Source organism: Rattus norvegicus, chromosome 7, assembly GCF_021556685.1.
Source record: "Rattus norvegicus strain SHRSP/BbbUtx chromosome 7, alternate assembly SHRSP_T2T, whole genome shotgun sequence".
Lineage (NCBI taxonomy): Eukaryota > Metazoa > Chordata > Mammalia > Rodentia > Muridae > Rattus > Rattus norvegicus.
In genome coordinates this window covers 139315320-139336971 of record NC_141540.1, presented here as the reverse complement: position 1 = coordinate 139336971, position 21652 = coordinate 139315320, and the positions used below count along the sequence as shown (strand labels likewise).

General features: G+C 42.5%; 1 protein-coding gene across 3 annotated transcripts in view; it reads left to right on the top strand.

The window, feature by feature from the left end:
* Ccnt1 (cyclin T1) overlaps positions 1-21287 on the top strand; it is a 30767-nt gene extending 9480 nt beyond the window's left edge. Inside the window, 6 exon segments of one of the 3 annotated variants that reach the window (NM_001412623.1) lie at positions 6707-6767; positions 8498-8560; positions 11781-11826; positions 13465-13628; positions 13779-13849; positions 15391-21287. In NM_001412623.1, coding sequence (NP_001399552.1) covers positions 6707-6767; positions 8498-8560; positions 11781-11826; positions 13465-13628; positions 13779-13849; positions 15391-16788 — 1803 coding nt within the window. In that variant the 3' untranslated portion in view covers positions 16789-21287. 3 annotated transcript variants of the gene reach the window in all.
* The last annotated feature ends 365 nt before the right edge of the window (positions 21288-21652 follow it).

Here is a 21652-nt window from a genome sequence, read left to right as displayed (position 1 = left end):
TGGAACTCATAGGGATCTGGCTGCCTCTGCCTCTGGAGAGCTGGGATTACAGCATGCACCACCATTGTCTGGCTGTTCCAGCTTTTTATTGATGGTGTAAGCGTTCTTTTTGTTGGTTATTTCGTTTCCTTCCTTCCTTCCCTCCTTCCTTTCATTCTTTCTCTCTTCCTTTTTGTGTGTGTGTGTGTGTGTGTGTGTGTGTGTGTGTGTGTGTGTGTAGAGACAGGGTTTCTGTGTAGCTCTAACTCACTTGGAATCACTCATACCAGCCTGGCCTTGAACTAAAGGAACTAAAGAGCCTGCCTGGACTGCCTCTCCTGGTGCTGGGATTAAAGGTGTGCACCACCACACCTGGCTTCTTGACGATACAAGCATTTTGTTGTTGTTTTTCAAGATATGGTTTCTCAGTGTAGCCCTGGTTGTCCTAGAACCAGCTCTATAGAACAGACTGGGCTTGAACACAGATCCACCTGCTTCTGCATCTTGAATGTTGGGATCAAAAGTGTGTCCTGCCTACCTACATTTTGTTGTGAGTTATTATGATGATGATGATGAGGAGGAGGAGGAGGAGGAGGAGGAGGAGGAGGAGGAGGAGGAGGAGAAAGGGCCACACTTAAATATCAGTCTGAAAATTACCCAGATGCCTATCAATAGCAAGAATTTGTGTGTTTATTACTACATTTTATTTTAGCCACAAGGCTGAGACGCATTATGGTCGTTATTAAAGTTCATATTTTTTATTTTTTCAAGTCAGGGGTCAAACTCTTAAAAATCTTTTCAGATTAGAATTCACCTCTTTTCCTGTAATAAGAATGCTATTGAGTGCAGGTTCATGGGTACTCTGGGCCTTCTCCTGTGTATGTCCGCATTTCTTTTACTTCTTATCATGCTTCCGTGTGCGTGCGTGCGTGCGTGCGTGCGTGCATGCGTGCATGCGTGCATGTGTGTGTTGATGTTAGGATGTTAGGTGTTGAATCTAGGACCTCAGAGAATGGTGGGCAAACATTCTATTGCAAAGCATCTTCTCCAAGCTGCATTGGTTGTGCACGCCTTTAATCCTAGCACTTAGCAAGCAGAGGCAGGTGGATCTCCTTGAGGGGCAACATGGTCTAATAGTGAGTCTGAGAGCAGCCAGGGATGCATAGTGACAGCCTATAGAAAAGAAAAAATACACCCATAGTCCTTGGGTTTTGTACAAAAGGATGACTCCTAGTTTTCTTCATATATTAAGAAAATGATATTTTAATTAAATATGTACATATGTGTCTGTGTGAGTGTAGGTGTCCGTAAAGGCCTGAGATCTTTGCATCCTTCCGAAGCTGGAGGTAGTGAGCTGATGAGTGTGAGTCCTGGTTATATGCTCTTAACTACTGAGCCGTCTCTCCAGTTCTGCTTTTAGAAGCCAGTGACTGGAGATGTTAATTAAGAATTCTAGCACCATTAATTGAGGGAAAGTTAAAGATTTCTGTTACTAGGTTATTTAAGTCTTTTATGGGTATGAGAATCACGGTTTGTGAAGAAGATATATGGAGTTTTATATATGTTTTATTTTTAGGAAATTTTTATATTCCAATTTTAGTATATGCTGCAGAAGTGTGCATTGGTATCCACTGGTTCCTTTTGGTTCAGTTGGAAAGGTTTCAGCCTATGGTTACTTAGCTATGTTACTTTTGGTCCCATGGCTTTGAGGCAGAGCATCATGGCCAGGAAGGAGCAGGTGGGAGAGCAACAGCAGGGGGCCAGGGACAAGACACACTCTTTAAAGGGTGTGCTTCTGTGACTACTTCCAAGGCCCAACCTTCTGGTTTCCTTCACCTCCCAACAATGCTACCAGATTATAACTGCATCTGAATTAATCCACTGAGGTCAGAGCACTTCTGGTTCAATTTAAGTGTGTGTGTGTGTGTGTGTGTGTGTGTATACACATGTGTGTATATCAGCCATAGCCAGCCAGCTGTGTTTGTAGGCCAGACCAGAGTTTTGTGGCATAGGTTCTCTCTTTCCCCCTTAACGTGGGTTTCTGGGGTCAGACTCAGGTTCCCAGCCTTGCAACATCTTAATTTGACAGCATCTTAACTGCTGGACCATCTCTTTATTCTGACACCTGGACCCTTTAACTCTTGAGACTGGGCGGGGGTGGGGGGGTGGGGGGGTAGAGGGGCGGGCAGTCTTCGAACTCAGTAATCTGCCTGCCTCTGCATCAGAGTACCAGGATTAAATGCTGTGTGACCACTGCCTGAAAGATTTTTTTTTCTTTTTTTTTTTTCGGAGCTGGGGACGGAACCCAGGGCCTTGAGGTTGCTAGGCAAGTGTTCTACCACTGAGCTAAATCCCCAACCCCGCCTGACAGATTTTTATCTTTATATTATGTGCATGCATAGTTTGCCTGCACAGATGTGTAATTCAGATTCCGAGAATTGAAGTTAGAGATAGTTGTGTGCCACCATGTGGGTGCTGGGAATTGAATATGGGTCATGTGGAAGAGTGGCTAGTGGTCTTAATTGCTGGGCATCTCTCTGGCCAGTATGGTTTCTTAACTCCTTACTCAGATTTCATTTTCTTTAGAGATGAATTCCTTCTAACAGAAATATAAGAGCCATATTTGTAAAATTTGAAAAAATAAATTTTTGTTAAACTATTCAGATCCTCAGAATGAGTGGGGAGGAGGCATAGTGCAGTGGTAGAGCATGTTATTAGCATATGTGAGGCCTGGCCTCCTTTAGGGAAGACTTTACAACTCAGTGTAGGTCAACAAGTGGCCTTACTGGGTAATTTGCATGGAGATACCGACTCCTCCCAAGTTGTCCTCTTACCTGCACACACCAGCTAAAGTGTGCATGCCTCTTCCCCATGTACCATAAACAAATGTAAAAAAGGTGAATTCAATAAATTCAGCTTTCATTTCACAATTTTATTTTAATTTTCACTATCCCTTTTTTCCTAACCCTTCTTTTTATCTAAGAGAGAAAAAAGGATAAAAAAGGAAAGCTAGAAATCCCTAAACCTAAGCTCCTGATTTAGTTTCCTGTCCAAGACCATAATTATTCGTAAATCATCCCTTAAAGTGACAACATATGTATAATTTATAAAATGAGCAAAAGGGGTGGGGATTTAGCTCAGTGGTAGAGCGCTTACTAGGCCCTGGGTTCGGTCCCCAGCTCGGAAAAAAAAAAAACAAAACAAGTGAGCAAAAACCATTCACCCAAACTTAAGGGACTGGGATGACAGTCTTATAATTGCTACCTGCTGAATTGTGGCAAAGAATTGTTTGGGGCCCCAAAAGGAAGTTGGGAAAGTGGTTAAATGGAAAGACAGCTCTCTGTAGCATTCATTGTTGAGTTTCTGTATGTTGAGAAACTCCATATTGGACTAGTCTGAGAGGCTTGAAATGTCCCAGAAGCAAGTCTTTAGAGAAAACAGCTTTGATGCACAAAGGAACAATCAAGCAGGGAGCTAGAACAGCAAGTATAGCATCTCAGCATTCCCAAGTGTGAATCCGGTAAGGCCTGTCTGTCCTCGGGGCCTCCATTCTGCAGTATACAGACCTTACAAGGAACACACAGTTCTATAAAGACTTGTGTGTGGAATGTTCAGGGTGCACAAATCTGTTAAGGATGATTTTTCCACTCTTTAGCAGATGAAAGACATCTGCCTTTAGTTACTTTGGATTTTATATCAGATAGTAGTAATTTTTTTTTTCCGGAGCTGGGGACCGAACCCACTGAGCTAAATCCCCAACCCTAAACATTTTTTTATTTTTTGGTCTCGGCCAGGTTCAGAGCTGTTCTCAAGTAGCAGGATCAGCGCGTGCATTACCTGTCTTGCTGATCTTGCCAATCTCCTTTTTGTCTGTAGCCAAGATCTTCAGGGGGTTGTCCCCAGTCAAATCTTTTCTATAATTTGGTGGAAAACACAATTTTTCTTTTCCTGTTGGGACAAATATAAAATCTCCACCTCTATAAGAACTCCTTTTTTCATTTTGAAATTAGGACTTGTCTAGGCTTCTAACTCAGCAGTCTTTTCTAAAGCCAAGTGTGTCTCAGCACATGTGCTACTTGTCTCATTAGCTTTTAAAAAAAATTGACAGTCAGGTCTAGAGAGATGGTTCTTAACCACTGGTTAAGAAAGAGCACTGACTGCTCTTCCAGTGGACGCGCGTGCGCTCGCCCTCTCGCTTTCTCTCTTTCTCTCTAAATCTTTTTTTAAAAATTAAAAGTCAACAAAGTACATTTTAAATCATCTTTGGGAGATATCATGCCTCCCTTCTGTTCTATGAGCATTTCCTTCAAAGTCCTGTTAGGTCTTTGTGTAATGGCTTGACCTGTAGGACTGTAGTTGTATCTGGAGTGGGCTTCATGCCATAATGCCCATAAAATTGTTGTATTTTAATGGGCATACATGTCTGAGCATCATCAGTTAATCTGTAAAGGCATCTCCAAGACAGCCATTGTCTCTAATGAATGTGAATCTCAGTATCAGCCCCCTCAGAGCTCAAGGCAGAGGTCCATTAGCAGTCTGAACATGTATGTATCAATTGTATGATGTATCGGCATATGTACATATCTCAATTCGGCAAACTATGAAATGCGACACAATCTATTATGTGGCATTGTTTTAAGTTAGAATCTATAAGCAGACTCTGGAGTCTTAATTCAGTAAATTATATTTCCATGGGTTGCCATTCTAATTTCTGAAGCCCCTGTGGACCTTCCTGTCTGGAACTATGCTTTTTGATATTACTGTATGTTCCAGATTGGATTCCTCCAAGGGTTTCCTGTTTTGATTTAGAGATTCTTTTCATCTCTGTTTTATGATCTCTGATTTAGTATCTAGTTTCTCAGTCTCTTCTTTCTTTAAAACTGTCTTACTCTGATTTCTCCCAAAGAGGATACACAAAACTGTAATCACTGAAAAAACTTTGTGTGCTGATCTGATGAGCGGGCAGATCACACGCAGCCCAGACGCAGTGTGTGGGGCATTGTTCCCTCCCTCCTGAACACAGAAACACTTCCCTAAGGACTTGCTTTCCTTATATTTCAATTAGATCTTTCTTTCCTTCCTTCCTTCTTTCTTTCTTTCTCTCTTTCTTTCTTTCCTTTTTTTTTTTTTTTAAATTTAGTTTCCTTTTTATTGTTTAAGCTCAATACCTCAATAGACTCTTGGGACTTTTTAGTTTATACCTGGTGGTGTGAAAGCCTCATCCCAACTAGCTTAAGGCTCGTGGCTTGCAACCTTTGCCAGCCCTGGCCTCTCCAGCCTGCTGTGCTTCTGCTCAGCTTTAGACCTTTCCTTGACATCCTTCCTTGGTTCCTCGCCCGTGTGCTGTGCCATGCTTGGTTGGGCTGGGACTCCGTGGGCCCACATTAGGCTGCTGTTTTCTCTCTAGACCTTGGCACTAGCCATGCTCTCCACCAAGCAGAATGCTAGCTTTCCAGAGCACCATGCAACAGCTCTTGGAAACTGCAAACGGTGTCTCTTCTCAGCAGCTGCAGGAGTGCAAGCAAAGCCTTCCTGGGAATTGTAGTCTCGCTGGTCCCTAGCAGCAGTGTTTTCAGGGACTGCCTAGTATACCTGTAATCTAGACTTGGATTCGAAGTGAGTTCTTGCCCCATGTTGGTTCGCTGATATGTAGGGCAACCAATTTATTAAGCTTATCCCTGACTACCTTAGAAATAAATGAGACTCAAGGCTGATTATTTTATTCGTCTTTGACAATTACTGGTAGGTAACCCCTAATCTACTTTTCTAACTGCTGGCCTGGCTACCCTCCAAAGGTGTGCCTCCAAATACTTACTGTTTCTCCTAGCCATCTCCTCTCAGGTGACACCCTCTTTTCCCTCATTCCTCCTCCTCCTCCCTTAACCAGGTAACTCAAAGCCCACCTACCTCTTATCCCTGACCAGTAGTTTTAGATTAAGGAAAAGGTTTGTACAACCAAAGCTTGTAAATGTGAGAATCCACTCTTAGTGGGTACAGAATCTAGCATTACAATACATAGCAACAGACCAACCCTCAGGCTGGCTTCAAACTCAAATCCAATTCACTTCCCTGTCTCCCAAATGCTGGGATTAAAGGTGTGTACTACAATGCCTAGCTCCTTTCAACTCTTGTGTTTATTTTTAGAATAATATACAAGGGGAAAAATTTAATGTGAGTCAAATATTTATCAGATGCTTACAGCACTGCTAAAGGGTCTGCAGATAAAATGTGACGCATTTAGAGGTGTGCCATTTTTCATGTCTAGATTTATGACTTCTAAGATTTAAAATATTTGAAAATAAATACAATGTGCTTTTTGGTAGCTTTACATTAATAAAGTGTTATCTTTTGATGTTCTGGGCTCTTTATTTCTGTCCTGAATGAGATAGGCATAAAAACTATATATTCCAGTTCTAACACTAACTCTTACCTTCTATTACACCTCTCTCTAAGATTTTACAAGTTTAATGCATTAGTGTTTGCCTACCTGAGTGTAAGTGTAGCACACGTGTACATTGCCTGTGAAGACCAGAAGAGAGCGTTGGTTTCCCCGCAACTGGGCTTACAGATGGCTGACCTTTCTGTGGGTTCTTAAAATTAAACCTGGGTCTCCTGCAAGAAGTGCTCTTAACTGCAGAGCCATCTCTCAGGGGCCTCCATCCATACCTTTGATTGTTCTGCTTATTTACCCTTTTGTGGGATGTAACTTCTGTTTTTTTCCCTTTAGGCCTACCTACAACAAGTTCAAGATCTGGTGATTTTAGAGAGCATAATTTTGCAGACCTTAGGTGAGTTAATTTTCCTTTAAAGCATGAAAAAATGTGTATGAATACAATGATTTCATGCTAAGGTTTGTAAGACTGGAAGACAATCTTTGAAGGCCTTGGGAAGTGTCAGTTCCTTGGTAATGGTGGCTGTGGGGCTCATTACAGGGAAACAGTCCACCAGTGAACCCTGGTCTGCCTCCATGGGGTTAGGTCCTTGGTGACCTTTGAAATAGCTATTACTCAAGAGTTTGTTGTAATTTTTCTCACTTTAAGGTTTATGATTTATCTGATAGTTTTCTAGTTTTTGTTCTCTCATTTGTTTGGTTTGTTGTTCAAGACAGTTTGTATGTTTAGCTTTGGCTGTCCTGGAGTTATTCTGTAGACCAGGCTAGCCTTGAACCGCAATCCACCTGCTCCTTCCCTCACGAGCGCCGGGCTTAAAGATGTGTCTCGCCATAGCCTAACTAGTTTGGCAGTTTTTAACCTGATAAATAATAACAAAAGAGGGGGCCTTATTCTCTTAGGAATTTTTCTGGTCTGACAGTGTGTCTAGATAATAGCATTCCGATTGGGTGTATCTATCTCTATGTGTGTGCTTGTGTTTTACTTTGTAGCCAAGTTGACTTTAAAAACTCATAATCTGGGGTTGGGGATTTAGCTCAGTGGTAGAGCGCTTGCCTAGCAAGCACAAGGCCCTGGATTCGGTCCCCAGCTCCGAAAAAAAGAAAAGGGAAAAAAAACAAAAAACCCCTCATAATCTGCCAGGCCTCCTGAGTGTGCCACTGTGCACGGCTGGGGTTTTTATTTATGTGCTCAAAGAAAATGTACTGACCCTGTTGAGTGATTTTGGTAATGACCTTTGGAAATAGGAGAAGAAGCCAGTACACATTAAATAGAGCTAATGGAAAGGAGGGTGGTGGGGGTTAAGATGCTGTATGTAACCCAGCTCCCGGGTGGCAGGGGCAGAGGCAGGGTTGCCAAGGGCTGCAGCAGCCGCGCCTGCAGAGTGAATATCGTAGGCTGCTTAGCATCCATGAGCCTGGGTTTGATATTTAGGTCCTCAGCTCCAAGCTGGGTGTGGTAGCACAGCCCTGTATTTCAGCATTTGGGAGCTGGAGGCAAGAGCATCTTAGATTCACCAACTCTCAGCAACATAGTGAGCCTGACCGCAGGCTCTACTTTCCCGAATGAGAGACACTAAGCTTCAGAAGCCACCATTATTGTGTGACTGCTTCTTTCAGCCTTGCGCTGTGTCCTTTTGTTCTGAAAAGGATTAAAACATTCTTTTAGGTTTATTTCATTTTAGTGTATGAGTGTTTTAACTGCATTTTTGTCTGTGCACCATGTGTATATATCTGATGCCCACAGAGGTCCCACAGAAGAAAGTGTTAGCTCCTTTGGAACTGGAGTTAACAGTGACCCACCGTGTGGGTGCTGGGAGTCAAGCTCAGTCCTCTGAAACACCTACTGTAGACTAGGGAGCTGTCTCTCTAGCATCCCTAAAAACATTTTTGTGGTCAGAGGTGGTCTCCTCCCATGGTCTTTCTTTCAATCTTTCTTGTACCTTTGCTAGCTCTTTGGAGACAGTAGAGAAGAGTGTGAAAGGATACTTTGAGTCACTTAGTCTCTGCATAGTACTTTAGAGAGAGAAAAGTAAACAGGCCATTACTATCAGGCAAAAGAGAGATAAATATATTGAATGTTTTACCTTTGTTAAAAGTAACCAGTTACATTTTTTTTTCTTTTTGAAGGGTTTGAACTTACAATTGATCACCCACACACACATGTGGTAAAGTGCACCCAACTTGTTCGAGGTAAGTAACCCTAACTGCTTGAATTGCTTACTTCTTTGGGGCTGTACTTTGCTCTGGAGTCAGGTACAGCATAGCTGCCTTGTCCCAGATTCAGACTGAACGGCCTGCTTGGCTGGAATCAAACACTAGCTTCTGACCTATTGGAAACTGTTTTTTAGATCTTTTAGTTTAACCAGACTGTGAGGTTAGCATTAATAGTCATTTTGACAGAATCACTTGGAAGACAGGCCCCTGGGTTTGCCAGTGGAGAATTATATTGATTATCTTGAGGTGGGAGGACTCACTCACAGTGGATGGCCCCATTCCCTGCTAGGCTTTTAGACTGCATGGTAGAGAGGTGGGTCCGAGCAGTGGCCTGCAGTCGGCACCCTCTGTTTCCTGACTCCATGCAATGTGACTGCTGCTTCATGTCCCTGCTGTTGTGGCTTCTCCACCATGACAGATTGCACTATGAGCCAAACTGGAAAAGGAACTGAGAGTCAACTTTTGTCTGGTGGGGTATGTTTGACAAAGTGTAAGGACAAATTTGGAAAAGTCACTGAGTCTCATGTAAGTTAGCATTTTTCAGAAAATCTTCAAAGCTGCTGGTATTGGACCAACAAATGGGTCATTCGGTAACAATCACAAGCCCGGTGACTTGACTTTGAACCCTGGATCCCATAGTGGGAGGAGAGACCTGACTTGACTTCCACACATGCTGTGTATTCCAGTGCCCTAACCGCACATGCCGTACAAATGCGTGTATACAAGTATAGTTTATCTTTAAATGTGGATGATCTTCTATTAGTTCATGTCTAATTAAAGGAAATCCCAGCGATGATAGAGAATTCATTTGAACTTCTGTTACTCACAGTCCATTGGGTAGGATCTTAAAATTATATTACTTATTTATTTTTTGTGTATGGGTGTTTTGCCTGAGTCTATGTCTGTGGAGGACATGTGTGGCTGATATACTTGGAGGCTAGATGAGGGAGTCACAGTTACTGGAACTGGATTTATACTTAAGAGCCATCATGGGGCTGGAGAGATGGCTCAGCGGTTAAGAGCACTGACTGCTCTTCCAGAGGTCCTGAGTTCAATTCCCAGCAACCACATGGTGGGTGACTCACAACCATCTGTAATGGGATCCGATGCCCTCTTCTGGTGTGCATGAAGACAGCGACAGTGTTCTTATTAAATAAGCAAATCTTAAAAAAAAAAAAAAAAAGCCACCATGACAGTACTGGGAATCAAATCCTGGTTCGTTGGAAGAAAGGCCAGTGCTCTTAAATACTGAGCTATCTCTCCAGAGCTGATTAAAAAAAATTAGTTCTTAAATGGTAGATAAATTTTCATTTTTGAGACACAGTCTCACTATGTAGTGTTGGCTTGACTGGAATTTTCTAAATAGGCCAGGCTGGCCTGGAGTTGGGAGTTCTGTCTCCCAAGTGCTAGAATTAAGTGCTTGTACCACCATACCCAGCCCTGGTCTTTTGTTTGTTTTCGTGCTGTAGAGTTTAAACATAGGGCTTGCATATGTTGGGCAAGTGCTCTACCACTGAATTACATCCCTAATCCTTTTTTCTTCTCCTTTTCTTTTTTTTTTTTTTTTTGGAGCTGGGGACCGAACCCAGGGCCTTGCGCTTGCTAGGCAAACGCTCTACCACTGAGCTAAATCCCCAACCCCTACATCCCTAATCCTTAAGGGTTGTTTCTATTTAAATAATGTTCATAATCTCCTGGGTGCCAGTTGTGGTGGCACTTACAATCCCAGTCCTTAGGAGGGGAGGCAGGAAGATTATTTTAAGTTCTAAGCTATCCTGGGCTTTGTTGTGAGTTCAAGGTAAAGCTGGGCTGCATAGTAAGACCTGTTCAACTACACAGAGCAAACAAAAGGAGAATTTGGGGCTGTAGCTCAGTGGTGGAACATTCGCTTAACACACACTGAAGCCCTGCAAAGAAGGTCTGAATATCATTGTGCATATAAATGTCTTTTAGTTTTATATGCCACACTGATGACTAGCCTTATTTTTTATTTTAATATTGTTTTATGAAAATTGAAATTTGAGAAAAATTCCCAGTTTCTGCAAGTACTGTACATTAAAACCTGAAACAAAGGTGTTTAGTGTGTGTCATAGGTGAGACATGGGTGGTATTCATCCACCATTTGGCAGATGCAGGACGCTGGGGGATAACTTTGGAGTCAGTTCTTTGTTGAGATCTTGGGACTGAACTCAGGTCGCTGGTGAGAACTTTCCCTCACCTCATCTGCCTAAGTCCTGCATCATTTTTTTTCCCCCCTTTGGAGCTGGGGACCGAACCCAGGGCCTTGTGCTTGAGCGCTCTACCACTGAACTAAATCCCCAACCCCAGTCCTGCATCTTTAAAGCATTAAAGGTTTTGCATCAGCGAGACTAGGGCTGAAGAGACATGAATATAAGCCTATGTAGAAAAGGTTCTGAAATTCTACAGAAGATAAAAATTGGTTGTCGTGCATGATTGGTTTTCGTGGGGTATATGGGAGTTTTACTTCTCATTGTAGTGTGTGAAACAGGTGTTACTTGATGTAAAGGGGTTAAATCACGATCTACTCAGTTGAAATTGGTTCTTTTTGAAATTGGTTCTTTTTTATTTATTTATTTATTTTTTTGTTCTTTTTTTCGGAGCTGGGGACTGAACCCAGGGCCTTGCGCTTCCTAGGCAAGTGCTCTACCACTGAGCTAAATCCCCAACCCCGAAACTGGTTCTTTTTTAAAAACAAAGAGTTCCTTTCTCCAAATATGTCAGGGCCTTCTGGATTCTGACTTTGAAGCCAGGTCCTAGTGGCTCCTCTCTTACCTTGCTTTTTCTCAGTGACCTCTTGAATCAGAATCTCTGTCCTTTCTAAATACTGATTCAAGCTGGGTCGAGGAGTTGCGTTTTGAATGAACATCCCTAATAACTGATGCTCAAAATAAAGCTTGAGTCTCTAGATCTGGAAGCAGCATAATTGTTAACCTTCACATTAGAAATCAGTAGAACACATACTTGTCCTGAATGACCCTCTCCAGTCACCAGCATCCCACCTGACCCTTCTTCCCGACCTCTCTGATCTGTTTACTTGGGTAGAAGAACACCAGGTACTGAGGCAGTGTGCCTGCCTAGTTTACCACCATTTGCAGTACCTTACGAATAGTATGTGCTTACTAAGTATTGTGGGAGAAAATGTAACTAATAATGTCTTTTTCTTTTGTTTTATTAGCAAGCAAGGACTTAGCACAGACATCTTACTTCATGGCAACCAACAGGTTTATATTTTTATTTTTTTCCTCTTCTGTTTTTGGGTTTGGAATTTGGTTGGGTTGGGCTTGTCACCTCTTGAAGGGTTTATAGGGTCACTTACTGAACCAGAGCCCAGAGGCCATAGAAATAACCTTTGATATAATGTATTGTCGACAATGCTCTGGAGAATGGATTTTTCTGTGAATTATTTTTACTTACCTCGTATTTGCTTTAAACCCTTTGATTTGCTAGGGTTCTGTACTTACTTAGCATACATAACTGTGCATTGACATTGCTATAAAATGTTCAAGACAACCTGAGCGCTCATGTAATGTGGGGGTTGTTCTTTTTCTTCTCCTTTGCCCAAGCAAGGGAAAGTCTGCAAGGATTTGCCATATATATTTTTAAAAAGCTATTAGTATATAACTTGTTCTGCTAAGTGACCTGATTGTTCTCATGTCTGATTCCCATAGTTTTGTTCAGTAATCCTCAGTCACCAAGTGTGAGGTCAGCTTTAGTAAGCCAGCACTGTCTATATTGAGTGTGGTGGCCCAGTCTGAGATCCCAGCACTCAGGACAGAGGCAGAAGAATGAGTACTTCAAGGTCATCCTTGGAATATAGCAAGTTCAGAGTCATTTTGCACTGTTGTATAAATACAGGCAGGGGGTCAGACACACACACACACACACACACACACACACACACACACACACACACAGAGGGAGGAGGAGGAGGAGAAATGAAACAAATGTAAAGCAGAGTCAGACGTTAGGGTGCTACAGTGCTGTAATTGGGAGGTAGGGCTGCTGTGAGTTTGAGGCAGCCAAAGAATGAGACCTGTCTAAACCCAAACAGAGTCTTTGAAAAAACCAATCAGGTTTGTTTGTATTTGAGAGAGCAACTTTTTTTTTTTTTTTTTTTTTTTTTGAGACCTAGTTTTGTTTAATTCAGTCTTGAACTTCCACTTCCCATGTTTTGGGATTATTGGCATCTGCTACTGTGTTGACTTTGGTTGTTTTTTCTTTTGGTTTTGGTTTGAGACAGACAGGGTCACACTAAATAACTCTGGCAATCTTGGAATTTGCTATGTAGACTAGGCTGGCCTCAAACTCAAGAGACCCACCACCAGCCTTTGCCTCCCAAGTGCTAGGATTAAAGGGAGCCTCACATCAAGGCTGACTACCTAGCTCCTTTGTTTTCTTTTCCTTTTTTTTTTTTTTTTTTTTGTTTTCTGTTCACTAATCAGTGTGTGATCCTAGGAGATTTAGAAATGTCGTTAACCTGAGCAGTATTTCAATAGAAAATCCTATTGAGGTGCTGAGGAGTTTAGCTCTTCCAGAGGACCTGTTGTGATGGTACGCCGTCACCTGTAACTCCAGCCATAGGACATTAACATCTCTGGCCTCCCTGGACACCCTCGCTTGTGCTTATACCCCAACACAGAAGTGTACATATAACTGAGAGAAAATCTGTAAAAAAAAGGAGAGAAGGAAGTCATGTTGCATGCTGAGTCAGAGCACAGGATACTTCTTGCCCTTCTCGCTCTCCTGTGATTTTGTTTTTGGTTTTTTTGTTTTTTTTTTTTTAAATAATGGAGAGTTTTAGTTTAGGGTTGAGACTCGAGGGCTCATGACACTCTCTGTTTCCTTCCCTTTGATGTCAGCCTGCATTTGACCACATTTAGCCTGCAGTACACACCTCCTGTGGTGGCCTGTGTCTGCATCCATCTGGCTTGCAAGTGGTCCAACTGGGAGATCCCAGTCTCAACTGACGGGAAGCACTGGTGGGAGTATGTTGACGCCACTGTGACCTTGGAACTTTTAGATGGTAAGTTTTAGTGTAAGGGACCTTGAAACGCACGTCTTGGTTTGTCACATATCTGGCCAGACATGACCTGAAAACAGTGAGTTAGTTGAGGTTATTCTTGTTATTATTGCATTCTTGTCTCTGAGCATTTCTTGAATGTTTCATTTGTAGAATTGACACATGAATTTCTACAGATTCTAGAGAAAACACCAAGCAGGCTGAAACGTATTCGGAATTGGAGGGTAAGACAGTGCTGACAAACATGTTGTGTGTTTCTTTTGACTGCAGCAGTGCGTATGCCAGAATCCATGTGTGCACTGGCTTTGGAGTTTCCTTCTTACTTAACAGTAGCTGTGACTTTATAGCATGGGTGTGAACTAAGATTCACTCTTTAGGGAATAAAAGAATGTAGGGGAATGGTGGAATGGATGGAATTATAAGGTCAAGTGTAATTTTCTCTATGATATTAGTTACTTTAAAAATGTTTTAGGGCTGCTGAGGTGGCTCAGTGGTTTAGAACACTGGCTGTTCTTGTAGAGGTCCTGGGTTCGATTCCTAGTACCCCCATAGTGACTTATGATTACCTATAAAGGGATCTGATACCTCTCTGACATACAGGTATGCATGCAGATAGACACTCCTACACTTAAATAATTAATTAGTTAATTAATTAAAATGTGAAACCTTTAAAAATGTTTTATTTTTCTCTTTTCCTTCCTCCATCCCTCCCCTCCCTCCTTCCTTCCTTCTTAAAAAGATTTATCATTACAGTTGGGCATGGTGCTGCATACCTTTAATGCCAGCACTTGGGAGACAGAGACAAGAAGATCTTTCTGAGCCTGAGACCACCTGGGGCTACATATACTGAGACCTGGGGGTGGGGGAAGATTGATTTTTATTTTTGTGTATGAGTGTTTGCCTGCATTTGTGTGCATGCAGTACCTGTGGAGGCCAGAGGTGTCAGATCCTCTGGAACAGGAGTTAAGTGGTTGTGAGCCACTAGAGCTGCTGGGAACAGAACTCGGGTCCTCCTCAGCAGCAGCAGCAGCAGTTTTCTTAACTGCTGAGCCGGGTCTTTACCCAGGGCTTTCTTCTTCAGTGGGTTGCAGTGGAGCTGTGATGCCGATGTCTTAGTCTTATGAATAAGAAAGAGTCCCTCCCTTTCCCGCCAGTGTCAGACGGACTTGGAAGCACTCACATGCACAAGGCCCTGCATTCAGTCACCTGCACTCAGAGACGGACTAGATCCTTCCTTTGCCCAGCTCCTCTGAGATAAGGTCTCTTGGAGCTCCGGCTGGCCTTGAGCCTTGCTGTTAGGAGGCTGACCTTGACTCTTGATCCTCTTGCCTCTGCCTCTGGTTTAAGTCCTGGGGTTAAGTGCTGGGATTGCAAGCACGCACCACCATGCATAGAAATTTCCTTTATTTTTTATTAGTTCAGACTAATTGTAAGTTTGGCGAATTATAATTTTTGCCTCTAGAAGCTTAGAGTTTCTTAAATCTTTTCTTTTCATACAAAGCCTCACAAATTTTCTAGAACTTATTTAAAGGCTGGCCGCAGCCCTAGGCAGTTATACTGAATGTTTAAGATCGGCTTCCTTTTCTCGGTGTAAATGAGTGCCTCTTAAGTACTCAGGGGTAGAGGCAGGAGGATCTCATATGCCTGGTCTCAAACAAAAACCCACCTCCAGTACAACAAAGGAACAAAAAGCCATGAACAAGTTCTCTGTAGGTGTTGTTTCCGTGTATTGCAACTTAGTAAAATGCTTGTTGCTTCATTCTAGGCATACCAGGCTGCCATGAAAACCAAACCGGATGACCGGGGAGCGGATGAAAACACATCGGAGCAGACGATTCTCAATATGATTTCTCAGACCTCTTCAGACACAACTATCGCAGGCTTAATGAGCATGTCAGCCGCGTCTACAGGTGCAGTGCCTTCCCTGCCTGCCTCTGAAGAGTCCTCGAGCAGTCTAACTAGCGTGGACATGTTGCAAGGCGAGCGGTGGCTGTCTTCTCAACCTCCCTTTAAACTAGAGGCTTCTCAGGGTCATCGGACTAGTGAGAATTTAGCACTTATTGGAGTTGATCATTCCTTGCAACATGATGGTTCGAATGCATTTGTTTCCCAGAAGCAGACTAGCAAGAGTGTGCCATCAGCTAAAGTTTCACTTAAAGAATACCGTGCAAAGCACGCTGAAGAGCTGGCTGCTCAGAAGAGGCAGCTGGAGAACATGGAGGCCAATGTGAAGTCACAGTATGCATATGCTGCCCAGAATCTCCTATCTCATGACAGCCATTCTTCAGTTATTCTGAAAATGCCCATCGAGGGCTCAGAAAATCCTGAACGTCCTTTTCTGGATAAGGCTGACAAATCAGCCCTGAAAATGAGACTCCCAGTGGCTGGTGGAGATAAAGCGGCCTCTTCAAAACCGGAGGAGATAAAAATGCGCATTAAAGTGCACTCTGCAGGTGACAAGCACAACTCTGTAGAAGACAGTGTTGCCAAGAGCCGAGAGCACAAAGAGAAGCAGAGGACTCACCCGTCTAACCACCACCACCACCACAACCACCACTCACACAAGCACTCTCACTTACAGCTGCCAGTTGGCCCTGTGAGCAAACGACCAAGTGATCCAAAACACAGCAGCCAGACAAGCACCTTAGCACACAAAACCTATAGCTTGTCTAGTACTTTGTCTTCTTCAAGCTCTACTCGTAAAAGGGGGCCCCCAGAAGAGACTGGGGCAGCAGTATTTGATCATCCAGCCAAGATTGCCAAGAGTACTAAATCATCTTCCTTGAATTTCCCCTTCCCGCCTCTTCCTACAATGACCCAGTTGCCTGGGCATAGCTCAGACACAAGTGGCCTGCCCTTTTCACAGCCTAGCTGTAAAACCAGAGTTCCTCATGTGAAACTGGATAAAGGCCCTCCTGGGGCTAACGGTCACAACACAACTCAGTCAATAGATTATCAAGATACTGTGAATATGCTCCACTCCCTGCTTAGTGCCCAAGGTGTTCAGCCCACTCAGCCCCCTGCATTTGAATTTGTCCATTCTTATGGTGAATATATGAATCCGAGAGCTGCTGGCATCTCCAGATCTGGCAACACAGACAAACCTCGGCCACCACCCCTCCCGTCAGAGCCCCCTCCACCTCTTCCACCTCTTCCTAAGTGAAAAAAAAGGCAAAAACTTCAAAAACAAAAAACACTTTTTTTTGTTTTGTTTTTTTCTTTTTTGTTTTGACTACTGATACTAGACTACGAAAATTACATCCCTTATGAAATATGTCACCTAAGGAATAGATTGCTATTTGAGACAGGTGGGGGGTGCTGGAGGGCCTCAGTTATTACATCTGCTGCCTCCTACACCTGTAGTTGGTACCGGTGTTAGAGAGGTAGGGTTGTGTGGAAGCTGTGAAGGAGGACTAAGAACGCGCTATGGCCTCTCCTCATCCTAACTAGGTTGATTGGAGTAGTTCTCTTCCCTCTTCTCGCCAGAACTGGAATGTGGAGGGCGTGTCCAGCAGTGTGGATTCTTTTGGGGTTTAACATATCAGAAGAGAGGAAGTATTTAAACGTCAAATCTTTAAGAGACTTTTAAAAAATAATTTAAAGAAAGTAAGTTATCTGTTTAGTTTTTTTTATATATAATTGGGAAGGGGAAAGGGATTTTGCTGTGTGTATGAGGAACATAGCAATGACTGGGGGTCGGAGGGTGGGAATGTGTGCAGGTTGGGCGGGAGGGTAGGCTTTGGCCAAGAGTGAAATAGGCTCAGGCCACTTGAAGTATTGAGATCTTTAAAGTGTGTGCGTGCGTGCGTGTGTGCGTTTAAAATCATGTTACCTTTTTCCTCCCACTCTTAGCCATTTTCACATCTCAACATTCTATTAGAGAGCATAGTTGGCCTTGAAGCTATGAAGAGGCCTGTAATGACAGTGTGAGTCCTCCCCTCCCTTCGCCACATGGTTATCTTGTAATTGAGTAGTAGCCCTCTAGCTTCTAGTTTGGGCAGGTGTAGCCAATGCCCTAACTCTCTAGCACCATTATGGAAACTTCCCTTTTACTCCATTTTGAGTTTTCAATGCGGAATGGAAGTGGGCTTGAGGAAGAAGCCTAAAAGCAGGGCTGGCCAATTCCCTACAGAATCCAGGTTGGGCTTTGTGAAAGCTCAGGTCTCTGAAGGGAAGAAAGGTATGCTTGCTTGTCCTCTCTGGAAAAACCAGACCATGTGTGATAATAGGATTGGGAGAAGCCAGGGAGTTAATGATACTAAAGACAATGAAATTGTGATTTGGGAATCTGAAGACTTTGTGTTTGTTACATTATGAATGTAAGATTTGCTTTTTATCTGTTTATCTAATGGGAAACAACTGCACACTTGCAGTTTGCAGCCTGTCTGACTTGAGAGACGGTTGGAATTCAACAGCATGGTGTAACGAGTGAGCAAGGCCGCTAACAGACAGTGTTTAGATCGTGTCTTAGTGGGTGGCTTTTGGTTCTAGACAGATGCTTAAAGTCCTTGAAAATGGTCGGTCAGGAGTCTTCTTAGGGGCTTGATTGTTCCAGACATTAGACGTAAATATTTTTGATGAAGGAAATCTTTGAAGAAATGCTGACTAGGTAAAAATTGTAAGCCAAGCTGTCTAACTGAAAATGCTACCTAGCCACAGATCATTGCTGGTTTGTTTTTTTTTTTTTTGTTTTTATTTTTTTGGTTCATTGCATGAGTGTGTGTGTGTGTGTGTGTGTGTGTGTGTGTGTGTGTGTGTGTGTGTATACACGTGTGTATGTGTAGGTTTTTTTTTTTTTTGACTATGGATAAGATGGTGCTATGAAAATAATTTGTCTCTTGTTTTAATTAATGAAGCTTCTGTCGTGCCAAGTAGTTTTTAGGGGAGAAGTCAGATTCTTTTCATTGAAAGTCATAGGGAAACAGAAGTTGTACAGGTGCTGCTTGCCAAGAAGAGACTAGGAAAACACCGAGGCAGTTACTCTTGTGGATGATATACTGGCCCCATAAAGGCAAGAAGGTATAGGAAGGAGTATATCTTAGGGTGACTTTGTGGTTCTTAATCTGCATGTTTGAACTGTCTGGAGTACCTGCCATTGCTGTGCAAAATAAGGAGCTCCTTGCTGAGAAACCAGTGACAGTTCTTGGTGTGTGACTTTAAAGTGACATTTTCTCTCTTGGTATTTCCTGTGTTGTGCAAGATAGATGTGTCATCATGATTACTAAATTTAGGCTTGGCGTTTGTTTAGATTTTGTTTCCCATCCTGACCTTCCCAAAAGGGGATGATATACCCTTTATTTTGTATCTTTGTCTGGAATTGATGATTTGATTTTGGCTGGGTTTTTTTAAATTACTTTCGTTAATGTCACGTATTTTCTGATCACATGCAGTCCCTTACCAGAACGGCTGTCATATTTGCAGTCATGGCATTTCTTCACAGTAGTTAATACTGTAGTTGAATTTTTTAGAACTCTGTCTGTAGTGGACTAGAGATAACTGCTTACTAAAGCCTACAGAGCTACTTCATGCTGTAGTCTGGTCTTTACTGTAGCTCCACACTGAGTTTGGTTAGTTTAGAGACTTTAATATATTACTTCCTCCTGGCACTGTCTAGATATGCAGTATCTGCTTCTAAGTCTATAGGTCCTGACCCTCCCTCGGGGCTCTGCATGACCTGCTACATTGTGTTATTTTGGGGTTAGCAGATAACCCTGCCAACTAGCATGCATCGTGTCCAGCTTCTGTATAATGAGGCTTCTAAGCCATGTGTGTCTCCTGCCTTCAGCCCTTCAAAGGGTGGGAAGTAGTCTTTGTGTATCTAAAGTCAGCTGTGCAAACATGCCTCCCTTTTTTCTTTTAATCTAAACTGTCAAGAAGAAATGAGAGTGGTAAGCAGGCTTGGAGCCTCAACTTCTGTAAATTTCATTCCTAAGAGTTTGCTTGACTTTTACGTTGGCAGAAATAAATACCTGTGGATTATATCTAGGGCTTTTAGTCATATACCTGTGTTGTTCGCTAATTCTGGTGAATTATTAACCTAAAGCCAGTGTGGTCTTCTGAAGTATCCAGTTATGCCTTTTGGTTTAGAAAATACTTAAGTATTAGTCTACTTTTCTCATTCATGGATCATTGCATTTTTGTATCTGAGACTCAGCATCTTTTCCTTCTTGTAAATGATTTTAGTGTTTTGGTTTAGTGTATCCTACATACTTCTGTATTATTAGGTTCACCAGTGGTGATAGAAAAATTGAGTATCTCCAATTGCAAACAGCAGTAGATTTGAGTATTGAAACAAAATCATGGTGACATCACTGCTGGGGTTCCTGAGGCCTTTGCAACATAATTCACCTCTCACACCTTGCTTCTAGACAAAGGCAATTGGAGGGGTCCTATCTATCCTAGTATGGTTGGAATCTAAATATATGCGTTTCCATTATTTTGGGAACTAATTATTTTTTTTTAAAGATTTTTTTCTTTTTTTTTTTATGAGTTATTTTGATACTCGTGCTAGGAAAAGGGAGAAACTAAACCATCTTGAGATCGGAATGCCTATTTTATTCTCCTGGGTTCGGGAGAATTTAAACAGTCTATGCAACCCACCAGATAGTGAGAAATAGCTTCCTGCCATTCCACTGAGCTCTCGGTGACTCTCATACGTCCTCAAATGTCCTGGCGTTGGTTGAGGTTTGAATCTTTATGTTTAGGAAGCATTCTCACAACAGCACGCTGTCATTTCTTTCTTACCCCTCAGCGGGTGGAAGGTTGGAGAAGAATGGTACTGTGATCTTACCTGATGGAGTGGTCTAAGTTCACAGTTGTTTCAGAGTGGGTGGACTCTGTTTTAGTATTCTGAGATTGTTAGTATGAACTTGGCAATGGAAAGGGGAAGGAAAAGAATGTTTAATAAAAATCAGTGTCTACTCTTTCCTTTATGAGTGCGTATTCCTGGTTGTATGGCGAGAAACTCATGGGTTTTGTGTTGCCATGTGAATGTCGAGAGGGATGCTTGACAGCATGTTAACTGAAGCCAGAGCAAGTGTGTCTGCCATCAGGTAATCTGGAGACGCCAGTGTATGCCGCAAGGAAGTGAGGAGCTGAGGACCATAGTGAAATCACTTACAGAGCGGAAGGGCTGTCTGGCCTAAGAACCCAAAGGAAACAGTGCTGCAGCAGCCTTGTAGGTGTGATTTAGGGTTCTGAACTGGAGACTGATCTTTATTACCTGACTTGCCACACGCAAAACTGTTCATTTTCTTATCAGACCAAAGAACAAAAAGAAGAGAAAAATGAAAAAGCAAAGTCACACTTTTACCGGTTTATGTCACTCAGGTACAATTGTGTGGTGAGGTTTTGTTTTTTTGTCTGATTTTTTTTTTTGTACTGCTCAGCATATTATTCTGCTGTTGCTTCTGTCCTCTGTGGGGCACCTGAGTTTTGGGTGCTACTCCTGGGATCTCTACTGCTGTTAGGTGAATGACAGTACAATGGAAGTGACCATTATCATAAGGGCTCTTTGTAAAAAAAACTTTAAAAACGCAAAAAAATTTAAAGAAGGATATTGTATACATTTTATAGTCTGGCTATCAGTTTGATATCTTGCTGTCAAGGATGTTTCTCAATCTGTATTTATCCATCCCATCAATAAACGTTAATGATAAAATACTTGATTGTCGTTTTGCATGTTCCATGTCCTTAAACCAGTCTTTAACTGTTTAAATCGTTCCCACTCTGCCTTTGTGTAATAGTATTAGGTTCCTATCACACAATACGCTATGGATGTTGAATCTGCTAGAAAGACCTGAGATTCAACAGTGAACCTGGTGGGTAAAGTAGCTTGTAGGCAGGGGAAACATTCATGCTGTACTGTTGCAGGAGTGCCTGAAGAGTTAAAAATAGCTTAGCTATATAGTAGGCTAAGCCATTCACTTGGCAAGCAAGCATCAAGACACAGCTGAACCTTTGGTACACAGTATGTTTTTATTCAAGACAGTTTCACTGTGTAGCCATCTGGCCTCAAACTGCATCCT